Source organism: Parus major, chromosome Z, assembly GCF_001522545.3.
Source record: "Parus major isolate Abel chromosome Z, Parus_major1.1, whole genome shotgun sequence".
In the NCBI taxonomy this organism is placed as follows: Eukaryota; Metazoa; Chordata; class Aves; order Passeriformes; family Paridae; genus Parus; species Parus major.
Window position 1 is genome coordinate 73940134 of NC_031799.1, and position 14426 is coordinate 73954559.

At 43.2% G+C, this 14426-nt stretch overlaps 2 protein-coding genes and 1 long non-coding RNA gene across 5 annotated transcripts in view; 1 reads left to right on the top strand and 2 right to left on the bottom strand.

Moving 5' to 3' along the window:
- Positions 1-74: 74 nt before the first annotated feature.
- Positions 75-5635, top strand: ANKRD34B (ankyrin repeat domain 34B). Of its 3 annotated transcripts, none has more exons than XM_033511357.1 (5): positions 75-193; positions 1485-1688; positions 2640-2656; positions 2813-2850; positions 3133-5635. In XM_033511357.1, the coding sequence occupies exon 5, from the start codon at positions 3174-3176 to the stop codon at positions 4665-4667; it is 1494 nt and encodes a 497-aa protein (XP_033367248.1). In that variant the 5' UTR covers positions 75-193; positions 1485-1688; positions 2640-2656; positions 2813-2850; positions 3133-3173; the 3' UTR covers positions 4668-5635. The 3 variants fall into 3 exon arrangements, with proteins under 3 accessions (XP_033367248.1, XP_015470580.1, XP_033367249.1); XM_015615094.2 differs by having other exon boundaries at positions 3137-5635; XM_033511358.1 differs by having other exon boundaries at positions 1554-1688; positions 2640-5635.
- A 1017-nt stretch (positions 5636-6652) lies between these two features.
- LOC107198498 lies at positions 6653-12080 on the bottom strand. Its single transcript, XR_001519013.1, has 2 exons — positions 8116-12080; positions 6653-8024 (listed from the first exon to the last, which is right to left on the bottom strand). It is a non-coding gene; the product is annotated as an uncharacterized LOC107198498 (long non-coding RNA).
- A 119-nt stretch (positions 12081-12199) lies between these two features.
- FAM151B (family with sequence similarity 151 member B) overlaps positions 12200-14426 on the bottom strand; it is a 9283-nt gene continuing 7056 nt past the window's right edge. Inside the window, exon 6 of the mRNA XM_015615526.3 lies at positions 12200-12850. Within this exon, the coding sequence (XP_015471012.2) occupies positions 12697-12850 (154 nt within the window). The 3' untranslated portion in view covers positions 12200-12696. The remainder of the gene's footprint in view (positions 12851-14426) is intronic.

Sequence of the window (14426 nt, forward strand, 5' to 3'; positions counted from 1 at the left end):
CGGCGGGAGCGGGGGTGGGCTCGGGGGTGGGGGCTGAGGGGCAGCGGCTGAGCCGAGGCCGAGGGCGGTGCCGGGGGCGGTGCTCGGTGTCCCGGCGTTGCCGTGTCCCGGTGTCGCTCGGCGCCGCCGGGAGCCGCGGCTCCGTCCCGTCCGCCGGGAGCAGAGCGCGCAGAGAACGGCGCTGCCGCCTCGGGTAAAGTATCCAAACTAATTCTCACAGCCTTTACTTAGTGTTCGTGGTGTTTGTTACTGCGTGCGCCGAGAAGTTTGCGGTCCCTGCTTTTTCCCAGCTCCTCGCAGGGAGCCCTTCGGAGCTGTCAGGTTGCAAGTTCTGGTGGAAACTTTGGGGTGGTGATGGAGTAGTTTTGGCAGAGTTGGAACGGTAATTTTTTTAAAATCAGAAGTAACTCGTATGTGGCAAATTTAAACTAGCAAAACAAGTTTTTACTGCCCTGGCTGAATTTGCCAGGTTTAATGTGTATATGAAGAATCATAAAAATAACTAAATGCTCATGTGCTTTTAGTGTGCAAGCACATCTCTTTTTTTCCGAGATGACAATCAATGACAATTTTACTGGAATGATTCTAGACTCTCTAAACACAACTGTGAGAGCTTGTTTAACTGTGAGGGTGCTGAGGCACGGAGGGCAGGAAATCTGGCTCTCACATTAAATAGGTGAGGAATACTTTGCAAGAACTCCTTCATTCGTATCATGTATTCATGACACTGTTGCCTGTGCTTATTTGTTATAACATCGATGGGCTCTTTCCCCCTCAGTGCTGTGATTAGACTATTAGACTCAAAACCAGGTTTTCATACTGTGAGATGCCTGCTGCTATTTTGTCTCAGAGTTTTCCAGGATAATATTTTTTGAAAACAAAAGTAAGGACTTTCTAGGCAGAAAGCACAGTAGAGGAATATTATTTGTACAAGAATTAGAGGAATTTGTGGGTGATTTGACAGACCAGTCCATGATTCAGTGTCACACTCTGAGTTCCATAAGTTCCTCGTTTCACAAACTGCTTTAAAGCTGGAAACTGCTTTCAAAGTTTACCTTTACCAAAGTTTACAGGTAAAAGCAGAGAGGCAACTGTGCCAATCCTGATAACTTAGGAACTCATGGAGTACTTCTGACATAGCAGTTAATTACATTTAGAATGTTGTATAATCTCAAGCTGTTCAGCACTGACCTGTTATGATTTTTCCAACAAATTACTGTTTTAGGGAATCTGTTTGACCTGTGCTATTTCACTTTAGAAAGGGCAGCTGTGGGTTTGTTGGAATAGGTTGTACCCAGTCCAGGTATGATTAATAGATGAAGTTGTGGCTATCATCCAGCACTCGGGAGTATGTTCTACATTATCTTGTTCAGTTGTGAATCTCTAACACTTTCTTTTCATTGTACAATATCTGTTTCTGAAGTATTCGTGGGCTTCTCTTCCCCATTTCATCATGTATCTTTTCTTCACTTTTCTCTGCACAGAAACATCTCAGGCTTTCTGCAGGCATACCTGCCAACACCATTTACTCCAAACTTCAACTATTGTCTTAGGTCAGCCTACCACCCCCCTCGGATCAACAGTCCTGCTGAAGTCGGAGGAAACAGCAAATTTAAGCAACAGGAGGGGTTAGATGAGATGTCAGAAAAGTAGCCTCACCTTTAGCCTGACCTGCTGCACAACTGCAGGTAGCATTATTTTCTTTGCATGCCTATTTCATATTAAATGTTCTTTTAGCCATAAAAGGTATTTCTACAGATGAAAAGGCTGATGTAATAAGAGCTATGTGCCATCCCTTAAGTAAAGTGAGCAGTTAAGTACCAGAAGAGCTTTAGATAAATAGGAAAGAAATGTAAAATCACCAACAGCTTCCAAGTCAAAACCAGGGGAAAACACAATCAAAATTCCAGCATATGTGTTATCTACCAGAAATTTCTCTGCAGTTTCCTTCCGGAAACCTAAATGCACAAATTGATCAGATACTTTTACAAAAGACTTTACAATAATCTTGAATATATTACTTGTCAAAAGTATGCATAAAAATCATAATAATGATTTGCATTTCAATGAAAGCTGAGATAGACAAATAGACAGTACTGAGTCCTGTATTTTCAGTATAATGGAGTGAATCCTTAAGATAATTTTAATGCAATTACCTTTTAAAAATGTTTTATCAAGATAGAGGGGTGAAAAAAAACAAGCCACCAGTCAAAGTCAGATTTCCTCCCCAGATTTCCAGAGAGGAAATCTGACTTTTCTCTTTTTTTTTTTTCCTTTTTTTTCCTTTTTTTTTCCTTTTTTTTTTTTTTGTTTTTTTTTTGTTTTTGTTGTTGTTGTTGTTGTTGTTGGACTTTTGGAACAAAGTATATTGAGATTTGGTATTCACAGTAAAACAGAACGAAATTACTGCTTTTCAGTTAATCACCAGAACATTACTAGAGTTTTCGGTGGTTAATAAAAATTATTAATTAATTTCCTATACAGTTAAACCAGTTAAACCTTTTTATTTCTCTATAAATTATATATTATATATTATATATTGGAAATAAATTAATGTAATCACTTAATCCATATCTAATCTTGTAATGAAATGATGTTACTCTGCCGATTAATAAAGACTGATTTTTTTTTCTCTAAAGGTTTTCCCTACACACAGGTAAGCAAGCACATACAGGACAGAAGTTTTAGTTGCATGTCTGCAGGTATGCAGTCATATAAGAACTTTTGTTATTTATGCCACATTAAACTCTTAATTTTTTGTGTGAAACCTCCTGATTCTCTCTGATGCTGTCAAATGTTTCTTTTGTTCTAGAGCTGATACTGTCTGCTCAGGCAGAGGACTGTGCAAAGGTCAGTCAAAAAGCAAGGAGGTGACAGTCATGCTTTAATTTTATATAAGTGTTATAATTATATTGAAGTTTTGGGTGTTTTTAAGTGTGTAATACATTTGTTGTGAGTCTAAAGGGTGGGAAAACTATTCTTCTTCCCTTCATAGTTTTTCACAAAATATTACATTACATACAGAGGGCATTTACAGCAGTTTTTTACAGTTTTTTTTACAGTTTTTTGTTTGTTTTGTTTTGTTTTGTTTTTTCCCCTTTCTCTGGGGGACCTGTGTGGTTTCTGGGGCAGCCAGGTGTGAGCGCTAGGAAGGTGCAGGTGGGCAGAGCAGGATGATGGAGGCGGTGGACGTGCCACCCGAGGGCTACTCCCTGATCAAAGCCGTGTACCAGCGGCGCCTGCGCCTGACCCGGCTGCTGATCGACGGCGGGGCCTACGTCAACGAGAGCAACAGCCGGGGCGAGACCCCGCTCATGATCGCCTGCATGACCAAACACAGCGACCTGCAGAGCGCCAGCAAGGCCAAGATGGTCAAGTACCTGCTGGACAACAAGGCTGACCCCAACATCCAGGACAAGTCCGGCAAGACGGCCTTGATGCACGCCTGCCTGGAGAAAGCAGGCCCTGAAGTGGTGTCCCTGCTGCTGCTGAGCGGGGCTGACCCCAGCCTGCCAGACCACTCCAACTGCTCTGCTCTGGTGTACGCCATCAACGCTGCGGACAGGGACACCCTGGAGCTGCTGCTCAAGGCCTGCAAGGCGCGAGGGAAGGAAGTCATCATCATCACCACAGACAAGTCGGCGTCAGGTAGGCAGAAAACAAAGCAGTACCTGAACGTGCCTCCTCCAGACCTCGAGGAATGCACTTCCCCAGCTGACTGCACCTCCCCATCGGACATAGAAGCAAATGAGGGTCCCGAAGACCCATTCAGCTACAAGGAGCTGTATGGTGGGCAGCAGGGGGACAACTCATCTGAAAGAGTGCCACTGATGACCAAATCCAGCTCAACACCAGCACGGTTCAAGCTGACACAGGTACTGCAGTGTGATCCCTGGCTAAAGTGCTGTCCAGCAGTGTTTCAGCAGAGGAAAATCACTTCTTCTCAAGAACTTCAGGGTATCAGTCCCACAGAAGAGCTCTCCTGTAAGGTGACTGGCCTTGACTTATGCAGGGGTGTCACCACCAGTCATGGAAGTAGAGACAGGAAGGACACCGCTCAGGTACTGAAAACCTGTGATCAAACCATGTCAAGGAAAGCATTACGTGATGCAATAAACTATCAGACTCCTTTTGTTGAAGAGAAGCATAACCCCAGTGAGATTCCCATGGGCATGGATGCCAGTTTGGGACAAATCAGCTTACTTTCAAACCTTGGCAGTATTATCAAGAAAGGAAGTGGAGAATCGAATTACAACATCTCCAGTTCTCAGTTAACTAACAGTTTAATTCCTGTTGATACAAAAGGCAGTAAGTCACCAAAAGGAAATCAAGAGATTCTTTCTACCTACCAGACTTTGTTACCAAGCCCGAGAAGAGGTCTGGAGAGGATGTCTCCTGTTTCTCCAAGAGGCAGAAATCAGGCTCCTCTAGAGGAAGAGGGCGCAGGAGCCTTAGTGCTGGATCAGACAAGGCCAGCTTCAGGTTTTCTGCCACCCCTGAATGTGAACCCCCGCCCCCCCGTCCCAGAGCTCACTGTCATAAACACAGTTTCTGGAATGATTTCTTATGGACAAACTCACTTAGTACCACCAGGATCTGCGTTCCCCAAAGGGACCAAAGATACCAATCTGCTGCGGAGGAAGCCATATGAGCAGATTACTGTCTGAGCAGATTCAGCAGTTACTGAATCTTTACTAGGAGAGCAAAGGGGATCTTTATGATATGTAAATATTCACTGCAGTCCTTGACTGTAATGGTATGTATCACAAAATAGAGCAGGTCTGTGATGTAAAGTAGTGTCTGCCTCAGGATGTCTGGAATAGCTCAGAAACTAAGTGAGAATACTTACCTAGTGGGGCCGTCTTCTGCAAAGTAAGGAGTGTTTGTTTTGCTGGTTTTGTAAAGTTTCCAACTTGCCTGTGACAGACTGAACCCACGACGGTCCTTAAGCATTGTAGTTCTCATTGTAGGTTGTAAATACTACCCCCTAGATTTCCCCAAACACGCACACCCTTGCAGCACCCGGAGAGGTGGTGCACGTGGAATTCGGGAAGCTGAGGCATTTGACTGCGATGCTGGACATCGGACTGCCTCTGTCCAGGTTGTACATATGCAGAAACCCCGGAGACATCAGCGTGCAGCGGGGTGGGTGGCAGCAGCCTGCTGCCCTCAGCAGCCTCACTGCCAGCGAGCAGGCAGCTCCGAGCTGGTAACTCGTGCTGCGGAGCTGTGCTGCTCAGGGCTGGCAGCGAGCTTCAGCCGCCCGGCTGGCTCTGGGAGCTCTCCAGCAGCAGCCCCAGCAGGGCGAGTGGCGAGCGCCGCAAGCCAGCCGCGCTCACAGCTCGGGCTGCTCCAGCTGCAGCCTCCGCAATCCGCTCCCTTCACAAAAACAGGGAGGCACAGCCTGCACCTGGAACGGGCTCCGTTACTTTCTGCGGTCCCGGGGTCCTCAGATGGACACCCCCAGCTCAGGCTGCAGCGATTTGCCCCCAGTCGCAGCCCTTTCCACCAGGCTGCGGACGCTGGGACACACCCAGACTGTCTTCATGAGCAGGGGCACTGCACACACACACACACACACAGACAGAAAGACACACAGACAGACAGACACAGAGACACACAGACACACACACACACAGACAGACACACACACACACAGACACAGAGACAGAGACACACAGACACAGACACACAGACACAGACAGACACAGAGACACACACACACACACACACACAGAGACTCAGAAAGACACACAGACACACAGACACAGAGACACACAGACACACACACACACAGTACACACAGACACACAGACACAGACACAGAGACACAGAGACTCAGAAAGACACACAGACAGACAGACACAGAGACAGAGAGACACAGACACACACACACACACACACACAGACACACAGACACAGACACAGAGACACACAGAGATGTGCACACTCACATTTGGGAGCAGGGAAGAGCTCTGTCCTCCTGCTCAGACAGATGTAAAACGGACAACACAACAGCTTAAGGGAAGGTGAGGCACTGGCACAGTTTTCCCAGAGAAGCTGTGGCTGCCCCATCCCTGCGAGTGTTCCACACCAGGTTGGACAGGGCTTGGAGCCACCTGGTCTAGTGGAAGGTGTCCCTGCCCATGGCAGAGGGCTTGGAACGAGATAAGCTTTTATTTCAGATGGTTTCCAACCCAAACCATTCTGTGATTCTGTGAGTCTTCTTATGAAGCTCACCTGGGAGATGGAAACCCACATTTTGCCTAATTTGAAAGAGAGGACAGAATTTCCCACAAGCGGAGAGAAGTCCTCTGCGGCCTCCAAGCTACTGCGTGTTTTTAAGTATCTCTATCTAAAAAAATCTTTCTTTCTTTTTGTGTCTTGTGATTCCAAGTATCTCCCTTGCCTTTGTGTGCATCCCATAGATGCTGGATTTCTGGTATGGCATTTAGCATTTAAATCTCATCTTCTAAATTTTGAGAAAAAGTGAATGTGTTCTGTTTTGTTGTAATTTACAGAAATTAGTTGTATTGAAATTGTGCCTGTGTAATGTGAATTTCAGTATACTGAAGTTAGTTATTTTTTTTCCTGAAAATACTCAGTGGGTACTACCTGTCTTGTTGCAGCTTCAGTCAAAGTTCGCCAAATCTGACGTTGCCTAACAAAAGCCTGTAATGCTATTTATTAAATGCTTTGCACTTAGTAGGAGACAATTTAACGGGGATCTTAAGCATAAAACAGTGCTACGGGGATCTTAAACATAAACCAATTCAAAGAAGATACAGACATCAAACAATTTGAAGGGGATCACAACCATACAAATATTTAATGGGGATCATCACCATAAAACAATTTAATGGGGATTCTAAACATTAAACCACTTAAAGGGGATTACAAACATATACTCTCTGTAAATAACTATTTGGGAGTATTTGTTTCCATTCAGGTTCTGCCTTTTCCTTCAGATTTTCCTGGATCAGCCCCTGTGTACACCAGGTACGAAAAAGGATTATGTGGACATACTTTTATGATACAGAAATTATGTGGAACAACGCATGTCAGTATTAACCGAGTACAAATTAGTCCCTGCACAGAATACACTTTCCAAATGTTTTCATGATAATATAAAAGGAAATTGCAAGTTCTCGTCTGTTCATCTCATAGTGAAGTTAAATATTTGAAGGGGAAAACATCTTTAAAAAAATACAAATACATCTTTAAAAGAATACAAATTCTTTTTTAGAAGAAATTGATTATCACCAGGTGTTTGAACTAGTATCTTTGCTGAGGGTATAAGGCCCAATTTATGCTCTTCTGATTTTAAAATTAATTACGTATATGGGACTATGGCTCCCTTAAACAAAACCATAATTTTTCCACAAAATGCTCAGACAACAGAGGGAAGTGGCCAGTGTCTTGAAAAGGGAAGTTTTTCAGTAGTGTTACCAGTATTTTGTGATTCATTGTGATGCAAAGTAGTGTGAAGTGTTTATATTATTGTTTGTGTTACTGTTACAAGTGACCTTCAAAGGAAAAAGCTTTGTTCTCTTGCTGCTGTTACGCTGAATAAATAAAAGTTATTTTTTCCCCCTCAGAGGGAACATGGAAATAAGCACATGCTTTTATTCACTACTCAGGAAATGATGAGTCATTGCAAAAGGTACTCACTCAGAAGTGTTTCTCAGGCTGCCTCTGTACAAGAAAATGGGAACAGTTACTTCGATTTAATCCAATACAGCTAAATTTGTCCAAAGTATGGTGTGAGAGAGGCTCTTTCCACCTGCCGGAAGCTTCCTGTGGTTCCACTTGTGGAGCAGAGATGCTCTTGTGTTGTCTTTAAAGCCTCAATCCATGACATTTCCCAGCCACCCCGATGTTCTTTTCAGCAAAGCTCGGTCAGGCTGACCCCAGTTCCAGATGTTAACCCCTGCAGGCGGCCCGGGGAGCTCCACGGGCTGGGAGCGGCCGTGGCCGGTGCTCGGGGTGTTCCACAGCTGCAGAGGGATCCCAGCCCCTGGGCACTGCGGGGACAGTCACACTGGGCTGAGCTGTCACCCTGCTGCCACCAGCGACAGCCACACACACCCGCGGCACCGCGGCTTTTAAACCTACCTGCTTACTTGGGAAAGGTGAAAAACAACTCCAGGGGGTTTTCAGGTTTTTTTACTTCTGGTCTTCATTTTCTCTGCAAAATGCTGTGAAGCCGTACAATGAAAGTAACTTCAAAACAAAGAGTGGTGGCTTCACAAAAAGCAGTGACTGTGTAAGAACTCCCATTATTTTGGTTTAAGGTATTTAAGAACAGAAAGTCACTACACAAAAATGTTGTAAACGAGCAGTTTTCAAGGTTATGTTTAAGGTGCAATGTTCAAAATACAGCCTTCAAAATATCTTTCCCTGCACATTTAATTTGGTTTTGCTTTTAAGGAGTAATTGCTTCGTTTTGATCTTTGTCTTTTAGGATTACTCAGCACTTCCAAAAGAATATTGCCATATTTTGGTGCAGCTATACAAGAAAAACAGTAAACTGAGTAGGCACTATATTTCTTTTTTTTCTTCATCAATCCCATGTAAGATCTTTATCTCTCTGCATGTGATACGCAGCAGAACTATTTACTTTTCCAACTAAAGCAAGGGATTTATAAATAAATAAATTACACATCCACTGTCAAGTATTACTGGCACTGCACTAACCTCAAGATCAGATGTCATAACGAAACACCTTAAGAAAGCTCGGGGGGGGCCAGTTTCAGAGTCAAAGGGATAAAATTCCATTTGTCATCACTAAATATTCCAATAAAAAACCCTGCTGTTAATCCCCCTGGACAGACAACAGGTCTTTTACTCCTGTACACAAGTTCACCTTTTTTGCAAAAAAAACCCCAACATATACATATATACATATATACATATATATATATATATGTATGTCAACCCAGGGGTTTTGCCCCAAGTTTATGTCCAGCTGTTTGAAATTGACGCTGATCTCTTATGCTGGACACCAGAGATGTTTTCTAGAAACGTACACAGGGCTGTTCATGCCCAGGCTCCTGAAACCCAGACACAGAGGCAGGCTGAGGAACTGCACTAAGTTCCTTTTTCCCCGAAAGCATCAGCAGTTTTGAACACTTCCATGCGTGTGTCACAGACAGAGTGAGTTACAGCCTGCTTTCTCTCAAGAATGTCTCCATTCCAAAATATAAACCTGACCTGTACGTGTATTTTAAAAACACATTAATGGCAGCACCTTTTGAAGACACACTAATTCTGCTCGGGCAGATTCCCACTGAGATTATCAATCTCTGACTGTTTTTTCTCTACAAGGGGAGAAAACACGACCAGCACTGGAACCAACAATGACAGAAGGGATCACTGGAAAATTCAAGGGAATCAGGTCAAGGCAATTAGGCCAAAAACCTGTAAAAACCTGTAGTATTTCAAGGGAATCCTCAAATCAAATTAATTTCAATGGAAATTAAGCCCAAGCATCAGGATATTGAAAATTACCATGGAAGTACCCCAAAAATATGTAATTTCAAACTTCTGAAGACAATATTGTACAATACTTTTAATTTCACTGGAAGCAAACAGATATTCCTGAAAAAAAAAAAAGAGCAAACTGAAAAACAGGTGTCTGGGAGCATCAAAAAACAACAAATTGAAAACACAATCGGAATTAAATTAAAATTCCAAGAAATTAAATATTTTGGCTAGAAAAAGATCTCAAGATTATGGATCAGTAATTCACTCTTTAAACAATTGTCCAAACATTTCCTCTTATTGTTAGGCCTCTTACTACCTTAGAACCCTTACCCTTTTTAAAAGAAATAGTCTGAGAATTGAAAGACATTTTTAATCAAAAAACTTCAGAGGAACACTGAAATCTATGGAAAAGCTCCCCCCCACCATTTCTTGGATATAATGTAGATATAATTCATGTATTCCAATAGGCTCTCCTAAACTTTTAAAAACTAATGAATCCAAATATTTTTAATTCCCAACTACTCTTAATTTCTGTATTTTTTACTTGAAGAAAACGACGGGTCCATTTAATCACCGAGTCATTAAATGAGCTTTAAAGATCCTCAGCACAATTTCCCCTTTAATTTGAAGGTATGAAGTGAAATAAACCACTTTGTGTTGAGTTTTATTTCAGTGAGAGCAGGTTAAGAAACGTGTCACACTTTGAATGAAAGCTGAAGATTGAGAAAGGGAGAACATCAGGTGGAGAACCATGTTTGGAAAATGTGTCTTTGGGGGCATTTCCTTGGATTCCAGAGCACATTTAGACAACAGAAACCTTGGAGAAGACCTGGTGCTTTGCTCCCACTGGGATGGGCAGGACACAACTCTCTGCTGCACCACATCATCTATTTACTAATATCCTTCAAATTCACAGGGAAATACAAGGCTTGGAAGTGCAGTAAATCACAAATGTTTCTGTAGTATGAGACACAGATCCCTGCAAGAAGGTAAAAGAAAAAATACTAAAATACAAGACAGCTGAACAGCAGAGACCTGCTGTTCCCACCAGGATAAATACCTGACTTCATCTGTCCTTTATTGTCTCACTGCCAGCCCCACAGCAACACGTTTTATTTTAGGAGAGCATTTGAATAAACACGGAGAAACAAAATCAAATTAATTTATTTATGTGCAAGTCAGACTAGACTGACATAAACAACTTCACCGGGGACTGGCAAAGATCCACAGGTAAAACTTACATACAGAAATTCATACACAAAGGCTAATCCATACAGCTTAATCAAATTCACCACATAGCCATTTCCTGGTAATCCACATGATTTCTTCTTTTAATTTTATTTGATTATCCCTGTTTACTGACACCCACAGATATTGCTCAGATGTTCTTCTTCCTTAAAAATATTTCTGGCAGGTTGTTGATAGATTTTACTGAATAGTTTAATGAGTTTTAACGAATCCCAGTACTTCAGGTGGGAACTGGTCACTGGGAAGATTTAAATAGCCAAAAAATGTGTCCCTGTGGTCCCAAAGAGGCCTACCACTGAGAGATAAAATCCTGCAAATCAATGAATGCAACTGCCTGCAACAAACCTCAACTGAAAAATGGATCATTTCTCCAAACTCACTATAGAAACCACACAGCCAAGCCTGACCCTTTGGTATTTACTGGCACTCACTTCATCTGGACCTGCAAATTAAATCAAGTACTCTGTTTAGCTATCCCAAGTATCATCAATCCTAATTTTAGCCAAGCACACCTTAGCAGATGACCAAAACGAAGAAAGCTCTACCCTTCAAAAACAGAAAACAATGATTAGATAAATCTCTCAAAGGAGCTATAGGAAACAAAAGGGAGACTCGAAATTTAATCTGAAATCACCATAATTCAAGATGTAGGATTAAGAAATGTAACTAATTTTTCTATCACACCATTACCAATGCCACATAAGAACCAAAAATTACTGTAATTTACTTTAGTGCTAACAGCCCGTAAAATGTTGCGTACAGTATCTCAGTTAACAAAATTTCCAGAGGAGTCATGTGAGAGGAATTGGAAAAGGAGGACAAGAAGTTGACAAAGCAGTGCTTCTCAGGGCATCTCAGGCCATTAGCTTTTATTCAGGAGCTAAAATGTCTTCTTTGATTGTGGAAAAGATCTTTGGTTTTTCTTGTATCATTTGTGGTGTTTGGCAGAAGCCAATCCCACAGAGCTGGTGTCAAAGTCTGTGTGAATTCTGGGGAACTGCAGCAGCAAAAGAGGCAATAAATGGTTTCAATTAACCAGGTCAGGCTCTTCCTGCAGGTGGTTATCAGGGGTTTAGCTTTAATCAGAGGAAATTTCCACTTTGGTAAGTTCTGAGAGTCGCAGAGCCGGCACTGCCAAGTGGGGCCCGTGGGCAGCTCGGAGCACTGGGGAACGTCCGGCAGCCCTGGGACCAGCAGGGGCTGGGACAGCCCAGCCACCACGGCCACCGAGCCCAGGTGTGGGGCCAGACTGGGCACAGGTGTGGGGTCACACCCAGCCCAGCTCTGGGGTCACACCCAGCCCAGCTCTGGGGTCACACCCAGCTCTGGGGTCACACTCAGCTCTGGGGTCACACCCAGCTCTGGGGTCACACCCAGCTCTGGGGTCACACTCAGCTCTGGGGTCACACTCAGCTCTGGGGTCACACCCAGCCCAGCTCTGGGGTCACACTCAGCTCTGGGGTCACACCCAGCCCAGCTCTGGGGTCACACTCAGCTCTGGGGTCACACTCAGCTCTGGGGTCACACCCAGCCCAGCTCTGGGGCCAGACTCAGCCCAGCTCGTGGCACCAGCCAGGGCTGCTCCCCAGCCATGGTGTGGCTCTGCCAGTGCCTGGCAGGGTCACCAGGGGCACAGGGACCCTGTCAGGGTGAGCCCAGGCCTGGGCAGCACGGGGCACAGCCCCTGAGCAGTGCCAGAGCAGCACCAGCAGCTGCTCTCCCCTCCTGGACTGTGTGGCACCACGGATCCCACGCTGCCAGCAGGGAACGATGCGGAGAGCACTACATTTCTATCTGAGAGGTCTTTCTATGGAGCTGAGCAAAACCTCCTCCAGCAGCCACAGCCGTGCCCAACACAGTCCTTCTGGCAAGGAAAATGCATTGCTTTGAACCAAAAATCCTCACATTTAAAGGGGGTTACAACATAAAGCACTATAAGGTCAGGCATTTCCTGCTTTGCATTTACCACTCTAATCCAATGGCTTTCTTGAATTCAGAATTTTGTGGCTCAAAAATGTCGTAATAAACCCTACTTTTATCAAAGTTTTCTCGGATGAGAAGCAAGTCTTCTACAGAATACATGTCTTCTTTTCCTGTCCAAACAGTGAGGCTGTATCTATGTCCAGGAAAAGTGGGAAGAGAAACAAAACAAAGAGAAAAAGAGTATGTCAAGATAAAGCATGTAAACCAGAACGACACTGCACTAACAACCTCCTAAAAATACTCAGGATTACAGCATTTTAATTTTAGAAACGTAATTAAATACAAACAACTGCACCCCCAGACCAATTTATCCGTGGTTGTTCTACCAAACCTGGGAAGAAGTTAAATAAACAACTTGAGGTAAATATCCAGCAGAGAAATTTACCAGACTGAGCATTTCAGGTTTGATAAGGTAATCGATAGTCACAAGCTGAGCCTCAAAACAGGAAATATGATGCAATCCCAGACGCAGGTGATTGTTGTGCTCTGTGCTTTGTCACGTCAGTGATGTGTAGAGATGCCACCTAACCCAATTCTCATTAATAGCACAGAACTTCTCAAAAAACACTGAAATCTCCAATTATTCAGTTAAAGCATTACTTCCACATCCTCCACACAATATATACTTAGTTTTCCCCTCTGTTTATAAAACTGTATTAATTTCAAAAATGGGTTTATCAGAACTCAGTTGTATGAGAGCAAAACTGGCTCAGAGATTTCTGTCTTCTAATCATGCCACTGGGAAATCCCCCAGAGTTTTATGCTGAGGTAAAAGAGGGAATCCTAGTATTTCAGTAGGAATAATGTTTGTATCCAATGATATATGAGACTATCACAATCCATAAGACATACTCCTAGTGCAGTAATATTCTAAAATTAATTTCCCAGGTTAAACAGCTCAATTATAATTTCTGTCTTGAGTCTTCACCAGAAAAAACAGTACCAGCACTTTGTTTGTCCACCCTGTTTCTATGTAATTAGAAACTTTTCAGAGACTGTCTTAAGTTTTCTGTCTTGGGCTTTGACCTTGGTTGGAACCAGAGTTTATTAAACTCTGGGTAGGAAGAGCAGGTGAAAAAGATGAGTAAATGGCAATTTGTAGGAAACTGGTTTTATTTTCATTCTATTACATGTGAATAAATTTTATAATGAAATAGTTAGGGGTTTGCAAGAACAATTTTTAAAGGAAAATGTAAGTTGGTGTATGAAAACCACTGAATACATTTCAAGTGCCTCAGCAAAATTAATTAGCTGGGAAGGAAACACCTGACTTCCAATCTCAAAATCATCTTTGACATTTTTCAGGAGACATCGCTAAAGAAATATAAATAGTGAATCCAATACAAAGTCTTTGGATTGGATGAATTCCCCATTGCAACATCAAACTATGCAGTCTATTTAACTATGCTCATCTCAGGAAATGTTTGCAGCAGAACTGGATTACACACCTACGCACCATTTAAAAGTCCTTATAGTACGTAATGAAAAAGAAGATTCTGGAATTTCACTACTTAAATTAATAGTGACCACTTCTGTCTGAGGAATTACAGGCTTTGAGACCTGAGGGAAATAAAGAACTGAGGGAAGAAGTATTTCCAATGCCATTGGGATGAACATGGGCACAGCTGCTGTGCTGGCCACAAGGTGCGGGCCCTGGGGCGCTGCTGGAGCACCAGTGCAGCTGTGGGATGCTGGACAGAGCAGCACTG